This window comes from Chlamydotis macqueenii, chromosome 1 (assembly GCF_036417535.1).
Source record: "Chlamydotis macqueenii isolate bChlMac1 chromosome 1, bChlMac1.mat, whole genome shotgun sequence".
Classification (NCBI taxonomy): domain Eukaryota; kingdom Metazoa; phylum Chordata; class Aves; order Otidiformes; family Otididae; genus Chlamydotis; species Chlamydotis macqueenii.
The window spans coordinates 60953137-60972146 of NC_141556.1; the positions used below are offsets into that span (position 1 = coordinate 60953137).

The following is a 19010-nucleotide window of genomic DNA, read 5'->3' on the forward strand; positions in this document are numbered from 1 at the left end:
TTAGAAGAGGACAAGCAAAGAATATTTTTAAATACTTCTTTTTACAGGTCTTACACCAAACAAACTACAACTTATTTTAAAGCCAGAGCTGCAAGTTACTGGAAATCAGTCAATGGTTTTTCATTGGTCTTAATAGGTATCGATGAAATGGGCAGTAATTTCATGGTTCACAGCATTTCATTTCATGTCCAAATTTTCTGGTTTGCTTTTTTCTTTTAATTTTAAAAGTGGTCATTAATCTACAGTAATACGTTAACATGGTGTGGGTTGGGTGGTTTTTTTTTTTTGTTTATTTGCTTGCTTTTAAGTGTATGGGATGTCGTGTCTTATTAAAAAAAAAAGTTTGAATAAAGAATTATGCAAAAGGCTTTAATAATTTAAGCACTTGTTCAGCCATATGGAAATGTACAATCTGTTTTATGTTCTATGGGAAACCTACAGTTGCTATAAAATTAATGAATTTTAAAACCTCCTATGCATTATTCAATACTACAATTTGCTAAAGTAATAATAACACTCAGTCTGTTACAATTTGCCATACTGGAGATGCTTAGTGATGAGTCAGGGATACAAAACTCTAATAGTGATTAAAAAATCCTCTGCAGTTCAGGAGGATGCAGCACTGGAGTTTAGTCACGCTACCTCTGAAAATACTATCACTTCATCCTTATGTGAGGAAATGTGATTATAATATTACACAGAACAGAAGACATAACATAATAGTTTGGTTCATTAGTATTTTTTCCATGTAATGCTTTATAAAAGAGATAAAACTGAAGAAAATAAAAACAGACATGTAAATATTATGATGAAGTACATTGTTCTTATTTAAATAAATTTCCTTGAGCAATATCTTCTTAAAAGGTGAAAATTAACAGCTAACATTTGTCTCACTGTATAAAAGTGACAGTAGTAATTATAAAGAACCCGATGGTCTTATGCTTATTTCACCCTATTCTTGTTTTCACAGCAAAAAATATTAAAATTTACAATATTACCAAAAAGATGCAAACCTGTCAAATATATTACTCTGAAGTAAATTAACAATTAATCTATAGGAACCTACCATAGGAACTATTAAGTGGACAATAGTAATGGTTTTCTATATAAAATATATCAAAAATTGTTGGAGAAAATATACGAAGCGTAGCTGATAGCTGATGAAATCTGCAATATGGCCACAGAGAAATAAGTTGCAGATCATCAAAATTAGCTCTTGTGCAGAAACATCCTCCGTGAGTTCATTAATTTCACTTTTCACTGGAGAACAGCAGGAGGTTTCCATAATGCAACCATCATAGGAAACTGATTCAACACTGTAGTTTAAGCTTTACCCGTAGTTGGAACTTGCAACAGTTTAGATTTTTTGGTGCTCTGATCTCTTTTGCTCTCCAGAAGCCTGTGTAAATACAAAAATCTTCGGCGGAAAGACAACTCTCTCTAAAGCACTGGCAATTGGTCTTAGTAGAAGACTGTTCAAAAAAAAGGAAAAAAAAAACAGACTTAGCTGGACTGGCAAAGCAATAGTGGTAAAACAATACAGTAACACTCTACACAGAAAACAGCAAACTAGGTCATCGTTAGAAGCTGACAGATTTGTAGTCTATGCCTTCCAAACACACAGGCTCATGAACTTGTGGAGCTCAGAGGACCCTTTGCAGATTTAAAGGGGCTCATCTGCCTACGTGGTTTTTAGCCTGAGTCAGCAGCCAACCCCCAGTCTTGCACCAACAAAGGCAAAGTGCACTTTCAACTACTTTGAACATCAAAAAATGTCAAGTGATTGATTCTACCCAACATCAGGCATTTAACTAAAGCTCCTAGATAAGTATCATCAACCACATGAAAAGCTGCAGCCTCAAGAAGGTGCTTCAGTCTTGCCCAGGTCAAGGGTGATGGTGTTCCTAGCTTAGACATCTCAGCTGGATTACCGAAATTAGCTGTGATGACCAGCTGCAGGTCTCCCTGTATATAATCAATCCATGTGTGTTCTGCTCTACTGGGCCTGCATACAGCACCAGAACCAGCCAGAACTCTTTCTGGCTCTTCACTTAAATTAGGGAAGGGTTCCACTTCCCCATCCCCACTGGCTAGACACCAAAACTGCTCTCTTTTGAAATGTGTCAATGTTTATTCAGTTCAAATTCTGAATGGAAACTTAGCTTGTTTCATTTTTCTTCAGACTTGAACTCGTAAAGGACTTTTTTTTAGTTAGTTAGTTGAAACTCTTAAGTCAGGAATAGAGCCTATAAATATTCACTGTCCTATTCTGGCCGGTGGAGAATGAAGTCCCACAGATTCTCCCATAGCAAGAGGAAAGCTCCAGTAATTTACTTAGTGGGTGCCTCACTTTGGTCCTCAAGGTCCTCTCCAAAATGGAAAAGATGTTTTCTAACTGCAAACTACTTGCTCTTGGGAAAAGCTTTGTCTCTACAGATGCTGGTCTACGCATTGCTGATGCATCTCACCTCTCATGGAAGGTCTTAGTACCGCTGCAGGATTAGCTGTGTTGTGGTTGAAGGTGAATACAAAAAACACTTGATTTTTATTCATTCACAAAAGGGGTAATACAGTGTTTCCTTACTTCTCCTCAAGAAGGTGACTTTACCCTCTTTTTAATTTACATCTGCACCAATGAGAACCAACCCGTGGTCCAGCCTTTAGAAGAGCTACGCTGCAGCTGGAGAAGGGTCTGGGCAATTCCCAGACCACTCGAGGGCAGCACGGGAAGCGTTGCCACCTTGTTTCTGTTCAATGAATACATGCCAAGCACACAACATGAATTAAGACATACTGTACCTCCAGCTGTTTGGATCTTGATGTGTTTATTTCCTTCTAATCTTAATTAGAAAACAAAAGGTAAAAACGGTTAAAACATTGTAACATATCACTAATTTAGAACAATGTTTTTAAAAAAACCATGCAACAAAAGTACTACTGTTCCAAAACCAGCTTCTATTATTATGGTTAATAGTGTTATTTTTCTTCTTTTTTTTCTGTTTGGCAGCAAATTTTGGAAGCAGCAGTCAGTGACTAAACTCTGTGGTGTATGTATGTGACAGGAGCATTTTGTTGTACTAAATCTAAACAATTACTACATGATTTCATAAATATATGTTTATGACTTATCCATTAAGTACCTATAAACTGAATGCTTTTTCCCACTGCTCAAAAACATCACATGGGAAAGAAATACTTTGCACTGGGTTTCATAAAAGAACAGAAATAAACCTGAAAGCAAGCACTTACTAACTGTTATTACTGGAATTCACCACAATGCAAGTAAACACCTTCAAAACTAAAAATAGCGCCGAGGCTCTGCAAGTGCATCTATCACAGCCTCTTCGTCCTAACAGGGCTTTGTTTTCTTTGAATTTGCAGAGCACTCAGAACGTGGAGAAGCTGTTCAGAAGACAATGTACCACATTGTCAGCATCTGCTCTAGGATCCTTCTGCAAAAGTGTGTTAAATTTTAAATAAAGGGGAACAATCACTTTAACGATTATAAATAGCCCCACTGCCTTAAGAGGCTCCAAGACTAGCCAGTCTGTTTGAAATAATAATTGATTTCTAAAGGAAATACATCGTACTAGATAAAATTAAACTGAGAAAGCAGGAGAAATGCAATACGCAACCTTCCAATACCTTTTGGTGCAGCTTTCGTCTGACTGGAAACCATGGCAGCCGCATCTGACGGCAGGCCAACGTACACGCCACCATAGTTTCTGATTTAAAGAAACAATTAATTAAGACATCAGAGCTTCATTGTAACGCTTCTCCCTATAAAGTCGACATCACACAGCAGCATGACAAAGACCATGGATGGTCAGAGAGGAGGGCACCTCTGCACAAGCATCCTCAGAGGAGCCCTCCTGTCCCATGGCTATAGGAAAAGTGCACATTAAGTGCCACGTGCTTGCTAATATGGTGCCAGGCAAAAAACCCTTGAGGCTAGCTGTTACTCTGAAGTTGGAACCAGGCCTGTGAAAGGAGCTCTTTTTCACCCAAGTTCCTAATATTTTTCATTAAATTCCAACTGTGTTGTGACAATAAACCCCAGTGGCCCAGCTTCTTTCAGACACCGAATATATCCAACTGAGGACGGAGTCAATCTGATAGCAATGTTCAACACTGGGACCACTGAAGCACCTCACTTCAAGCAACACACACCAAATAACCAGAACTTTGGCCTTTCCTCGTTAATAAACAGGACCTGCATCCCCCTGCTTAGGGCCACACTTGGAGAAAACTGTTAGTAGGAAGGAGTACGACAATGTCAGGTACTTTCATTGCCCAGCCCTCTCCCCTTCACGGCCTTGCAGAGCGTACTTTCTGGCTCTAAGGCCTGTTTGAAAAGCAGGGACAGATGCAAGATGAAAAACTGGGCCCTTAAAGCCTCTGCTGCCTGGAGCTACTTGCAGAGACTCCCACTATGCTGCTCTGCCCCCTTAGGTGCCAAATTAATCACACCTCCTCCAGCCCCTGGGGGTCTGAGTTGATTTCTGATTTGTTTGATGAAAGACTCACACTTCCTTTGATTTCCAGCCCAGCAGAAATCTCCCACACGTGCCAATGCCGTCTTCTGTGGTGGGGCTGGGCTGAAGGCAGAGGCCACTGGCCGTTATTGAGCAGACCACCTAGAGCTGTGAGACAATGTTCACCCCTTGCCAACGCACTAATGGGGTAGGAGGACTCATAAATATTGGGTTCCATGAGAGATTTCCTACTCTTTTTTTTTTTTCTTTTCTCTGTTTTGGTGGTGTTGGTGGGAATTAGGAGGAAGAAAGGAACGATGTACATCTGGTGGCAGAACTCACTGTAGCCTATTACAAATAAAGCCAGTCCCAGAAGAGCACCTACCTCCTTTTGTCATCATCCGATACGGATTCTTCTGCTCTGAAACATCAAAAGATATAAAGCATATTAGCACATCATTTCTTTCAGACACTCCGTCACTATCTGGATAGATTAAGGAGCAAGGGGAGAAGGGGATTATTGCTGATCCCAGTTTAATTCAGGTCATCTACAATGCAATAAAGTATTCACACAGGTACAAAAAGAGTGACAATTTGCCAATCTAATGTACAGAAGAAAGAAAATGATTGAGAATAGATGCAGCTTAGTTTTCATGACCCCCACCAGTGGTGCCTGAAAGTAGGTTTGGGAACTGAAACAGGTAAATAAACACTTTTCCTGAGCAGGTTCCCACACTGCTCCACATGTAATAGCAAGATAAAGGCTCCACATGTAACAGGAACGTGTCTGGGCTGATCTTCTGCCAAAAGAGGACTGGAAGGGGTTGGCTATCCATGCTAGCATGGGAATGAGAATGAAAAAAAGATAAACTTTCACAGCTACTGTGCCAAAAGATGTTACAGAGCCCCTCCGTAAAATTAGGTACTGCAATTCCAGAAGTCAGAGTTGTTTCCAAACCAAATAACTAATCCTTCATAAATGGGCAATTACTTCCCTTTTACCTTCAGGGTAAAATCACAGATCAGTCTGTAGGTCGATAGGGAGCCACTGAGGTTTGACTGAAAATACTGTCCAGTGTAGCAGGGGGTAAAGTGATCGGCATTGCTGTGAAAGGCAAACGTGGTACAAAAAAGACAAAAATCTTATTCTTACTCCCTGAGGGTATAGTGCCTGCGCTGCAGTCTCAGTCTGTGCTCCAGTGTCAGTGTTCACACAAACCACACACCCACCTTTGATTAAATATTTGGACTTTGAGCTCTGCTCACATGGCTGGGTATGGATTGGGGCAGCAGCTGCACTTTAGCTTGGTCTGCAACCTACCAACCTAGCAATAAAAATAGAGGCAAGATAACTTGAGTGCTGTTAAATCTACAGACATCCCCCACCCCTACCCTACAGCTAGAGGCAACTGTGACAACTGCCTGAGAAGGAGTCCTGCACCGTAGCCACTCAGGAAGCCAGGAGATAGGGCTACAGCAGCCCCCGGTGAAGGTTGCAAACAGGGCACCATGACCCAAGGAGGGCTCCGCTGTGGAAATGTTCATGCACAGGCTGTTCACCCAGATATCCTCACCTGAATATTCCCATTGAAGGAGCAATTGCCTGGACTACAGGGGGAACGTAAGGATACTCCCTTCATGAGCTGATCCATGAATTTCTGATCTGCTCCCTAGGTGATAAAACTGAGAGCTGGCCTTTACCTAGTGTTAGGGCTAAATCCATTCTGTAGCCTTGAAAGGCATTTCTGAACTATGATATTTAACAATAATATATGACGCTTCTTACTGTAATTTATTTATTCTAAGAGGGAGATGTGCCTGTTTAATCACCAGGGCTGTAGGGCCATCACTGACCCCTGAAGTCAATGACATTTTGGTGCAAAGTGCAGAGAGCTCCTAGCAAGATGCAGCCTTAAATGCAAGGAAATGCCCCTTAAACCTCAGTCAGCACTCTCCTGGGAGGGCACCAAATGCCTTAAAAATACTGCTGCAAGTTGGAAATTATCTTATACTTATCTTCTTTCTAAGTGGCAGAACATTACAAACTATCCTTTCTGCTTCACCACAGTAAATAAGGGCACACAGGTCCTTTTAATAGTAGAGGTTTGGGGTAAATTTAAGTATGCTGCAGATTTGCTAAATAATATTCACCCAGGCCATAGCACTGAGTGGGGTGAGCCTCCTCGTCCACTGTCTTTGCCCACGTCTTACAGCTCAAGAGAGATGGAGCAATAAATTCCTTGTTCTCTGGCCTTCCTGCCGCTCCTCCCTGGAGGAGCTGGTGCCATTCCAGAAGGCATCTCCCATGATCTCCCACCATGTGGCCTAAGCCACCTTGCAGTCCTCACATACACAGCCAGAAAAATGCAGAGAGGACTTTCCTTGAGGACTGTGAAGCTGCTCTGTCCTAGTGTGGGCCAATTCCAGCTGAAGAAAGTGGAAAGCCTGTATGTATCAATCAGTAGAAATGAGCCCTGTATTTTTACCAAAAAAAAAAAATGACACTACTTTAAGAAAGGGATGCCAAAAGATGACAAACAATCATTTCTGTTGAACCAACTGAATGTGTCACATGATTGATTTTCTCTAACAACCAGAAGCATTTTCTATAATCCAGATTAACCGTTATCCAGAGAAAAGAATCCTTCAAAAGCACTGCCAACTTCATGTGCAGCTCAAAGCCTCTAAAATTGAGTTGTAACAATAACAATCAATAATGTCCAACAGGAAATTAATGTCAATGTTTAAAAAAAAAAAAAAGCCTCTACTAGGCAACAGGGCTATTTTCTTCTGTTCTAGAAAGGTTTTGTAATGGGCCATCACTTGACCACTACTGTCATTCTCTCACCAAAACAAATTATACTGGTCTGTGATTAAGCAGACTAAGTTTTTTTAAACATTTTACTTTCTTCCTTTCCTCTTAATAGCTACAAATCAAGTCTAATTTTGCAATACCTTTTCCCTTAAATGCCCAGCAACTGTAATCTGGGATTGTATAGGCCATAGCTCTTGGGCTGGGTGCAATCTGTTGTAGTCCTGCTAGGAAAGAGGAGGTGAGCAGAGACAGGAGGAACATGAAAGCATGAGAGGGAAAATAAAAGACAATTTCTGGTGATGGCACTTAAGGAAGAAGCCATTTTCCACTCCTTTCTGGGCACTCCTTTCTAAGCAGCATGGGAAGGAGTGCTGCTCCAGTTTATGCATTACGCATATTCAGACACCTCTCGTTTTCACACACTGTGGTTTAAGGCCCCATTGTGAATGTTGCCCACTGATTTCACACGTTCAAATTCCCAGGCACCAGCTGCTGCTCCTGTGCCCAGGCTGGGTGAACATGGGTGGCTCCAGGGAGCAGGGCTGCAACGGCAACGCTTGACCATGTGGACATGAGAATGGAAAGAATCTCCTTTGGTTTTGGTAGTGCTCCCATTGCCACATCTCCCAGACTCAGAGAGGGTATGGGGATATGGGAATCCAGCACATCCTTTCTCTCTCCCTCTCTACCTCCAATGTGTCTCTAGCTTCTTCTTATGTCAGGGATGAAGAAAGAATCTAGCATAAAAAATATAGTTAAACATCTCCATTTATAGAATCCTCCAGGAAAAAGAAGATAGGATAAGCTTTTCTGCACTAGGAATAGGTGGCAAAAGGAACTTAGCAGTCCGATATGCTTTGCACGGATCTGCTGCCGTGCCACTGCATCTTCCATCAGATATCTACTGGATATCTACTGTGGATATCTACTGCAGAGGAACTGTGAGCACATTTTTCAGCAGGTAGCGTAGGTGGAGTCCTGTAGCCAGTAGGCAGACTTAACAGCAAATCCACATAACGGCATTCTATTTTCAGCTAGAATAAATGTTTCTTTTGGTAAGGATTTGTCTATCCCAAGAGGCTTTCTGTCACCCTCCCAAGTCTGAAAAATATACTTAGTTCAACTGTCAGTTTTCACATCCATCGGTCCTATGTCCATTTGATGATAAAAGAAACTGCCATTTTTCACATAGTATTTTAAATATCAGATGACAGCTATTCACATTAATTCATGCCATTTGTATTTTTCTTACCTCAGCTTTTATGACTCTGTTCACACCGAGCATGTTTCTAGCCATGCTCAGTAGTCCCACCAGAAATAAGTCACTGAACTTTGCACAAGTGACGGACTACTTCTGCACAGTTTCTCAGCATTTCTTGGGAACAAGGGCCTGTCATTTGTATTTGACAGATTTCTTCCCAATATTTTGAAACAAGCTTGAACTGCTGTGTCCTTTCTTTCCTACTGTTACTAATTTTTCTCTGAACTTAGCCACTTAGTTCTGAATATGAAAGGCATTGCCTTATTTTCTAGCATACTTTACCTCTTCTTCCAGTACTTAAAGGGAACCTATAAGAAAGATGGAGACAAACTTTAGGAGGGCCTGTTGTGATAGGACAAGGGGTAATGGTTTTAAACTAAAAGGGGTAGATTTATACTAGATATAAGGAAGAAATTTTTTGCAAGGAGGGTGGTGGAGCACTGGAACAGGTTGCCCAGAGAGGTGGTGGATGCCCCATCCCTGGAAACATTCAAGGCCAGGTTGGACAGGGCTCTGAGCAACCTGATCTGGTAGTAGGTGTCCCCGCTTCTTGCAGGGGGGTTGGACTAGATGGCCTTTAAAGGTCCCTTCCAACCCAAACCATTCTATGCTTTCATGATTCTGTGATCTAAGTTTTTACACTCAGCAGTGACGTACTTCTCTTTATTAGTGGGGCAGGATCATTGTTTGAAGTTGGCCAACAGATTCACCATTGATTTGAGGGTCGGAGTACACAAGGAGAGATCACATTCCCAGACCATAGTCCTTCTTGTCACCGCAAAGCCCTCAGTCTCACAGCACTTTGTGTAGGACGATCATGTCATCATCCCTAACTTACTGGTGGAGAAACTCAAGGCCCAGAGGGCAAAGCAGCTTCACTGCAGTCACCCAGGAGGGCTCACAGCATGATCCAGCCCTCCCTCCTGCCACGCAGCTGCTCACTCCAGGAGATATTGGTACTTTGGCAATGAGTTGCAGTCAAGAAATGAGCAATCTCTTGAGTTTGAAGAATCAGATTCTTTATCAAAAAGTATGCTGTAAGTAAGGACACACCTAAATGCTTTTATGGACCAGAATCAATATGACTGAAATTTAACAGCCAAAAAAATGTGGGTTTTTTAAAGAGAATTTTTTAATCTTTAGCTGATATAAGTGAAAAGATGTAAAATAAAAGCTTATGTGGATTTATAATGTTAGTTAACATAAATCTGCTTTGTTCATTTCCATGAAATGAAAATAGTTTTTTCTGGTATTTTGCTACCTTTGTAAAAATCTGCTGTTAAATATGAGGATGATTGATTCAGGACTTTTTGGGTCATCACTGCCACTCCTCATTAATAGATCTGTGTTTCTAATGTCTGACGAGAAGGCTCAACCATGTTATTACATAGGGTGTTTGGCTGGCTCCACTATATTTATCTGAATGAGTAATGGTTCCAGGATTGACCCTTTCACTTTGTTGAAGGTTTTCTAAGTTATCCCAATACTTTTTTGAAACATGACAGATGATCTAACACAAATAAGTAGGATGGTCCTAGTTTAAGTCCTAAGCCTGGCCCTACAAATGCTTACACCCATATAAACACAGTTCTACATATGCTCATACCTTTAAGCACAGAAGTGTGCCTACTAAATTCATAATTTAACAGTGCTTGCAATTTTGAAATTTAAAACTACCAAAGAGCAAAGAGAAAGATGCAGTTCTAAGTCAGTCACTTAAATTATCAAAACTGTACAACAAAAAAAGGCCCTGATATAAATTAAAAACAGTGCTGAGGGCATGGATGCTGCAGGCTGTATCAAGAAGAGGTTCCTCATAAGCTTGCCTTCTGTAATTTATTTATTGTCTGACACTGCAAACGCAGAAAACACGGGTAACACAGATCCCAAGAGTATCTGTGACAACAGTGTTCATCTGCCAAGTGAGACCTGTCACGTTAGTTCTCAGCCGTGCTCTGTAACAGCAAGGACAAGCCTGTTGTTAAGCTCTTCTATTCACTTGTTTATCTGACTTGACAGCCCTCATTTCTACAGCAGGATTCCTCCATCTAATTAGAGTAGTTATTCTAAATGAAGTAAATAAAGCTGAAGAATGTTCCTGTTGCATAACATGAATATCTTTCCCAGGTCTCTCAGTCTCAAACTCTAGTGGCAAATACCAATTATATGAAAAAGAAGAAGGCAAGACCTCAGAGGGACTTTAAAAATGTTTCATTTGATAGGAAAATAAATTTATGGCTGAATAAAGCTGTTTCTGCACTATTCTGCATCAGCAAATGCAAAATGGGCTGACAAAGGCTCATCTTTTGCTGCTGAAAACCAGAAGTTGGCAAGAGGCAACAGGACAATAGAGGTTCAGATCTTCCACATTTAGAGAAAAACAGGATGGGTAGGGCTGCCCTCTGCTACTCAGTCTCAAAGATAAGGGAGAGAAAGAGGAGCAGATAGATACTATCTTCAGTGCGGAAAACATCTAGAGAAGGTGAGTACTTTGAAAAGGAAGCCTGGATGAGTTACTGGATCTCCTGCAAAGAGAGGAAATTTGCCTCAGTGGCTCTTTAAATATCTCACAGAGCGTGGTGGAAAGTTATGTGATGACATGGCCTCTGGAAAAAAAGGTATACTGGTACGTGACAGGCAAGAGTAGTCTGAAGTTACAGGACCACCTCTGGGAGACAACTCTCTCAACAGAAACAGAGAAAAGACATTTCTGTTAGAGAAATAACAAGGGAAGGAATCTGTAGAAAAGTAAACAAGGCATGAAGTTGTTTTGTGGAGATGGAAGCTGTCACTAAAGACAATAAACATCTGGTGGCGTTGATTATATGTTAGGAGCCAGATGAATCATGTATGACTAAATCTAGTATAAGGCTAGTAGGACTGAAGTCCAGGGTTACATATTTGAAAGAGCAGAGTAAGTACTTACACATCTTTAGTAGTTCCTGTGGCACCTAGAATGAAAAAAAAAAAAAAGTGCATGTTTACAAGATAATGGCATAATCCTGTAAACCAACTAATGGCACAGTAAGCATTTTTCTGCCTTTCTGACCTAAATAATGCAGAAATAGCAACAGGAGTTTTCTATTGTCAGAGAACAGGTTTCTCATTATTGTCTACTTTATCCTTAATGATTATCTATATTATCCCTTGTCTATCATGCTTAGATCTGGGCCAGATTCTCAGCGGGTGAAAATGATGCTGCTGTGGACCAGTGCCCAGGTGCAGTCACCCAGGATGAGAGCAACAGAAGACAAAATTAATCTTTCTGAATTTTGTATGCCTCACTTTGCTTAGTCTTATGATGGTTTTGTCTGCTACCAAGTCACCGCAACTAACCAAGCAGTTATTCCTCAATGGCTGTTTATTTTGACATTTGATTCAGTTGTAGACTTGGCACTACATGTGCAAAATGCTGCTCCATTCTTCCTGCCAGATAGACAAAGTTTTATGAAACAACTAGACAGAAAGAATAGAAACATTGAGACACAATCCAGCCGAAGCCCCAGACATCTAAAGAGATCAACCAGCCCTTAATACATCTATTTAACAAAAAAGCAAAAAGACAAAAGCTACCACCTGGCTGCCTGACTCGGTGGCTGATATTTTTTTTGGTGACTCAGATGCTTCTTGCTGGGAGAGGAACATTCACTCACATACAAACTCTTTCCTGTTCCTCCCAAGTTATTAATACCATGTTGCTATTGCTGGTATATCATTCAGCTGAGTAACCAGCAAATTACCCCTTCTATTAATTACACAAGCTAGGGTAGACATTAGAAAACCTTTCACTTCTCCTTTTCCTCTTCCTCTCAGTACTTGGCTGGAAGAGGCTATCTGAATTCACTCTGAAGAAACTATGGTTGTCAATCCAAAAGATTTTTTGAGTTTGGTAGTAGGTTGGATTTTTTTCAGCCATGGCACTTCATTTATTGAAAAACTTTATTTTTGCTACTGAAAAATATCCATAACTAGCAAACATCTTCCATCTCACCCTGCTGTGTAAGAATATGACTTCTGCATCCTTATTTTAAACACAGAGAGGAAGAATCAGTCCTGCCAGGGCTACCTGAATGGATGGCTAGGATCGGAATGGGTGGCTTGGATGGCAGGAAACAACTCCCTTTACAGCTAACACTTGAACATAATTCCACTCCCAATTCCTGTGATTTGACTTTCTCTCCTCCCAGCAGCAACATACACTAGGCTTGTACAAGACTGTACTCGTTTCTTTTGTTAGCGTTGCTTCCAGAGTCAGCAAAATCTCAGTACAGCTATATGTATCAGCAGAAACTCTTAACTAAGCTGGAGGGAGTACCTCTATGCACAAGAAGCTCCGGTTCTCACTTTAAAACTTTATTCTACCAGGCAGCTTTCTCAGACTTTATAGGCACGTCTACATAGTACTACATAGAAACCCTCCAAATTACTTGTGTCCAGGTGGCAGGTTGGCATTGCAGTGCTACATGCAAGCTCCATCTCAGCCGATATAGGGAGATGTTTTCTGCTACTACGGCTAGTTCGTCCAGAGTCAGCTCAGCTATGTACCTTCAGGGTTCTGCACCAGAACCACAACTTTCTTGTTCTCTCAACCTAAGCTCACTGCAAACAAACTCAGTTTCTCCAAAAAGGTTCATGGTCCTTTATGAGGCCTTTTCTGAGCATTTCCTGAGTCTGAACTGAGGTCTCAGTGCTTTGGATCCTCATTTGAAAAACGAACACCTTCCTTGCACAAGGTATACCAAAAGTAAAAAGTGTTTAATACACAAACTGAAACCTTAGCTGAGTGAGAACTGTGTGCCTACGGTACCGCTGCATTTCCCAGTGGAGATACTCAAGTTCCAGTCAGTCACCAGGCACACTTCAATGCCATGCCCATGCTCAATGACATACCTGTCTTCAATAATTACGGTACACATACATCCACACTCTGGGGACAGGAGTGGTCTCTCAGACCCATCAACTTGGGCTTAGTGTCGAGCTATACAGCTATGAACCTGTGTTTGAGAACAGAGATGTGCCACTAGCACTCACACCTGGCAGCACTTGTTTCCTTTGAATATTAGAGAGGGTATCACCGCTGAAAAATGACTGCAGCATTTTGAAATGCACCTCACACAAAAACATTGAGAACTAAGTATGACAAAAACAAATTTATTTTTAAGAGATCTTTTTTACAATTTATAATAAATAAATACATATAATAAACAAAAGAACAAATAGTTTGTTTCCTATTGTTTTTATAAGCAAAAAGAACCTGGTTAACCTCACTTTCATTGATGAGATTCCATTGATTTCAGTGGTGTTATTTCTCTTTTTCATTAGCAAAAGTGAAATAAGAGTTTGGTCCAAATTCACCTGAGTACCGTTAAAGTACCTGAATATAGATCTGAAAGTATTTCCAGTTCACAGAGCAGTTTTCTTCCTGCAATTGTTCTGAGCTTACAAATTAACATCACTTCAGCTAGGTGACCCGTAAGTATCTCTATGCAAAAACTCATTAAGTTTTCTTCATTAGGAAGCCTGAACACTCCTTATACATAGATTTTGTTTCACATGGATCCCAATAACATCTCAGTTTGTACAGACGTGTTTGTTTTTAAAGTTCAATCCACTCACCCTCACCCGTGTTACTTCACTGACATATTTCTCTAACTTTACCATGTTTAGTGAGCGACACATTATTTTACAGCCACTCAAGTTCCTCCTGCCATTAGTTCAGCCAAAGAATCTTGTTTACTACTGATTCACAAACAGCGCATAGCTGTTCGACAGCAGCCAGGCTTACTGCTCTCACAGCCTTGATGTGTTAGATATATGACCTGAGAAAATCCTCACATATTTGAAAGCTTGTCCATTTTTTCCCACTGCATCAGCTTAATCTAAAAAAAAAAAAGGCAGCCCTTAACCCTACAAACCTTGTCTCGATAGGCTCATGTTGGTTTGGTTTTCCAAAACCTGCCTAACCTCAGCAACAGACTGAGGGGTAGCCAGGAAGCTGCATCCACAAAAAACAGGCAGTACTGAATTGTCCTCAATGACCTCTTTGCTCACACCATCTACCATGGGTGCATTTTGGCATTTTAGAGCTGGAGGAGGAGGAGGAGGAGTACAGCCTTCAGAATAAATGAGCCCCGTTCAGCCATACATTTCTGAGCCCAAGCGATTATGGAAGACGAAAAATTTTGTCTAGAGCGGTGGAGCTGTGATCCCTCAGAAAGCCCCATAGCATTTAAATAGTCACAAATAAAGGAGAAAAACTAATCCCAAAACATCTTCCATTTAGTGAGAGGGTGTTTTCCACTTTCAAAGCAGCAGCAGCTCGTTAGTGGCGAGCTTGCAGGATGTCAGTAATTGCAGGACAAATGCAAAAGATGGTTGAAAGAAATTGATAGCCACAGAGGATATTCTTCTGTGCTGACAAATGCATCACGAGTGAACATGGAAGACAAAAACTTCAGAAAAAAATGAAAAGATGTGAGGCAACCACATACATGAATAAAAACATGGATACAAAAAGTGCCAGTATCTGACTTCAGAGCAGATGATGAAACATTTTTCCACTAATTTTTAATGAACATTTTCCTCCAATATTTTATTGCAAATACTTCATATTGTTACAAAAAGCAAATAAACCCCTCAAAATTATGTGTACATGCATGCAACAGTTAAGACTACAAATGAATTTTCCATTCTAGGCTCCTTTCTGATTTGCTCCAAAAGACAGCAATATGGAACCAAATCCTAACATCAATGAATTTATTCCACTTATTCCTCAGTGTAGCCAAGGACAGAATTATATCCATTTACTTCAAATTGATTACTTCTTCAGCTCATCAGGTGGCAGCTTAGACTTGACCTGATCAAACATTAATTGTAAAAATTAGTTGGATTTTAAATAGAACGGCAGCATTTTTTCCTGGGCATTCCACCAAACTTGAAGTTAATAAATCTGTTCAAACTTGGTGTCAAAGTTCTCCTTCATCATAATTTGGCTGTATTTGAAGCTCTCTGCAGACTAACAGCTTCTCTGTATATTTAAATTAAGGCTAGACTGCCAGCCTCCACTGAGTGCCATAATTTAAGGTGCTGTCATTGCTACTACAATTGATATAGAAAGGAGGAGGCAGTTAAAAGTTGTTAGTGAAACAACCCTAGAATGAAAGGAAATGCCTTAACTTAGAAGAATAAGTAAATTGTTTAAGGGCATATTTTTAAAAGACCAAAAAAGAAGAGCTATTTTGGAGCTTCTAAAACACCAGGGAATAACATGAAAGAAGGGTATGTAAAGTGAGCTTAACAAAACATCAGGAAAACAGCAATTTGGTAATGGTAAATTTAAAAAATAAATATAATCCACAGTTAACATGGAAAATGGCTGGTGATTTAAGAAGGATGAGTATACATCAGTTTACTCAGATAACAGAAGTTGCCAATCCTCAACTGAGGAGCCTTTTGCCAATCCCTGGTGCTCTGGAAGGAAAATTTAAACTCTATGAGTTATATTGGTGTTCTGGAGTACTGTACCACAGACAGAAATGTTATTCTAGATCATGTGTATTAGTTTAGATCTCGCAGACCATAGGCCTGACAGCTCCTCTGATGTCATTCTAGCCATGCAACAGAAGATAATATCATTAGCAGAGCTATCATTACATATACGTCTGCTTAGGAAAAATTGAGTTAGGCTACAATAGAAGTTTTACCGGCATAAGAAAATGGGGACTAGCATAAGATGTCTAATGTATTCTGAGAAGTATGCTACAATATTATCCTTAGTCATATAATACGATAGAGTGTGTTACAGGTTAATTATATGTTATGTTATCTCTAGCTTTGACATTACTGACTGCAGAATAGTCATAACTTTAGAATTAAAGACATAGTCATGCTGTGCAAGCCACAAAATTAATTTGTATTTACAGAGTATTCACATCTTTCGAGAAAATATTGAGAATTACACTTTCCTTAAGAGCTCTAGAATTCCAACTAAAAATGGTATATCTTCTCTTTCCCCTACGAAAAATAATTTTATTTTTATTAGACACACTTTGTAAGGAATGCTAAATAGAAAAAGAATAAATAGTAGACATCTGACTTCTTACTTTCATTACCAGTTGTTGGACATTACAACACCAGAGACTGCACAGAGTTACTCCTGACTGACGGTGGTGAAAGTGAGAAGAGAACTGGACCTCTCAGAGCTGTATTTGCTTTGGAAAGGTCTATGGGGGCAACAGTAATAATTTCATTACACTAATTCTGCATTTTACATGGAATTGTTGTTTTTCACCTGTGCTAAGCTATTGGAGATCTGTGGATGATTTCTAGAGAGTATGCAAAAGGCTGCCACAAAATGCAAGTTCAAATGTATGATGAATAACAGCACAGGTAAGTTAAACTACCGAAGGGGCCGTATCTTCAGTAACTATAATTTATGAATCAACAAACTGAAACCTGTTGAAAATAGCTGCCTTTAATGCAACAGGGGACACATTTATTTAAACAAACAAACTTGTTGTTCAACATAATTCACTAAGTACTACCGCTGGCAGAGGTAGTCTGTCCGACATTTACCCGTTTGTGTCCTGGTACAAGTTTCACAGGGTGGCCCCATCGACTTTAATCAAGAAGCTACCACAAAGGGACTAATAATCAACTCAAAATTTTCCTCTGAACTTCTCTGATACTTGCTCTGGTGCTTTTAACCAGCAAACAGAAACGGGACGTGAGCAAGCATCACCCCAGCAGTAAGAATCTATGCTAGTCATATACTGAAATAACTTCCAGTCACAGCAATGCAGAAATGAGCTAATGGGAGAGAATTAATGTGTGCAAACAGGACAGCTCTAGTAAGAGTGCTGGAAGTTCAAGCAAATTCATACAGTGCATTCTTTATGGATGAGAGAGGCCTCTGATAGATACACGTGACACCTAAAACTTTACAAACATTTAACAGAAATCCAACAAGCAATAATGGCAGAAAAGCCTCTCCCTCCCATGTCAGTGTGAAGTGCAGGGTTTAGTGGGTAAGCCAGCAACACACCACACAGACACACGCAACTTGGAGAAAGAATCATCATTCACACTGAAAGATAAACTCAGTTCCGCACATCGGGACTGGCACCACCCGAGGCACTGATGAAGCTCTGGGTGAAGGAAGTTAAAAGGGTGAGAGATGGAGACCCAGTAATTCTAACGAGTCTGGCTCCTATTTTGCCATGTATTTTCAAGAGGTTATGGAGCTGACAAATGTATCTGAAAGACTTAATACAGGTGCTGAAAGAGGTGGCAATCTTCACCAAGTGCAGTTGGGATGAAAAATGATCAAGAAAAGCCTGTATTTCTAATTACACGATGAAGGTCCCCTTATCAATTTCCACATACTTTCCTTCTTTGCAGGGGCTGGGGGGAGGAAGAGCACAGCAGCACCATCTTCTCCCATCCCATCTCTTTTGACAATAACAATGAACAAATAAGGGAGGCAGCTGGACACACCAGCCAGCGGCACCACACATTAACATGCAAGAAACCTCAATCTTGGAATATCCTCCAACTTCTCCGGCAAGCAGAGGAGAAGAAGTGACACAAATTCATTTCAGAAGTGGCATTCGTGGCCTTATAGGGAAGCACAGAGGATGGAGCTTACACTCCCGGTGGGGTGTAAGCTGCTGTCGGAGGCGGTGACCCTAAGGACAGCCCTGGGTACCAGAAAGCCACCGGTACCCCCCCACCCCGCCCGCCCTCGCCAGGCCACATCACTCTCTCGCCCCTGGGCAAAGGGATCAGCCCGGAGAAGGGAAGATGCTCTTGCAGGAGCGCGGGCTGAGCCGGGCATCCCCCTCCCTCCCCACACCGAGAGGGGACGCAGCCCCACGGCGGGGTGGGTGTGTGCCCGCCGCCGCCTCCCGACCCGCATCCCCCCTCCTCGGGCAGGGCTGCCCGCGGGGATGCTCACACCGCCCCGCACCGGCCCCGCCGCCGCTGCCCCTACCTCTCCCGCCCGCGCCGCCGGCCGTGGAGTTGCCGCAGCCCATGGGCGCTGCCCTGCCCGGCCGTGCGGAGCGGTGCGGAGCGGTGCGGAGCGGTGCGGTACGGAGAGGCGACGGCAGGCAGCCGGCGGCGGGCGGAGCCGGGTGGGAGATAAAGCGGCGGGGACCCCTCCTCCTCCTTCCTCCTCCTCCTCCTCCCTCTTCTCCCCACCTATCGCCCGGGAAACCGCCGGCCCTGAGCGCCGCCGCCCGGCACTAGCCCTGGCCCCTCACTGCACCCCCCCCGCCCCGTCCATCCCCGAGGAAAACCACCCCCTTCCAGGGATTTCCCCTCGTCCTCCCGGGCTGGAGCCCTTAAGCCGAATATAGGACTCAACGCAGGCGTAAGCCCGCAGGACCCCTAACGACCCCCGCACGCAGGCAGCGAAGCTCGGGGCTCCCCCGGGCAGGGAAGATGCCCCCTGCCCCAC

The 19010-nt window shown here is 41.8% G+C and overlaps 1 protein-coding gene across 2 annotated transcripts; it reads right to left on the reverse strand.

Annotated features, from left to right (window-relative positions):
• Positions 1 to 285: 285 nt before the first annotated feature.
• Positions 286 to 18666, reverse strand: C1H12orf75 (chromosome 1 C12orf75 homolog). 2 transcript variants are annotated; one of them, XM_086740141.1, is made up of 7 exons: positions 18543 to 18607; positions 11478 to 11502; positions 4861 to 4896; positions 4528 to 4643; positions 3646 to 3725; positions 2800 to 2840; positions 286 to 1472 (listed from the first exon to the last, which is right to left on the reverse strand). In XM_086740141.1, the coding sequence occupies exons 3-7, from the start codon at positions 4874 to 4876 to the stop codon at positions 1462 to 1464; spliced, it is 264 nt and encodes an 87-aa protein (XP_086596267.1). In that variant the 5' UTR covers positions 4877 to 4896; positions 11478 to 11502; positions 18543 to 18607; the 3' UTR covers positions 286 to 1461. The 2 variants fall into 2 exon arrangements, with proteins under 2 accessions (XP_086596267.1, XP_086596268.1); XM_086740142.1 differs by lacking the exon at positions 4528 to 4643 and having other exon boundaries at positions 18543 to 18666.
• Between the last annotated feature and the right edge of the window lie 344 nt (positions 18667 to 19010).

Coding starts and splice junctions, on each gene's coding strand:
- C1H12orf75 (XM_086740141.1), bottom strand. Junction 3,726..4,527: donor GGCTGGAAATCAAAGGAAGT/GTGAGTCTTTCA, acceptor TCTTTAAATCAG/AAACTATGGTGGCGTGTACG. Junction 2,841..3,645: donor GACGAAAGCTGCACCAAAAG/GTATTGGAAGGT, acceptor TTTCTAATTAAG/ATTAGAAGGAAATAAACACA.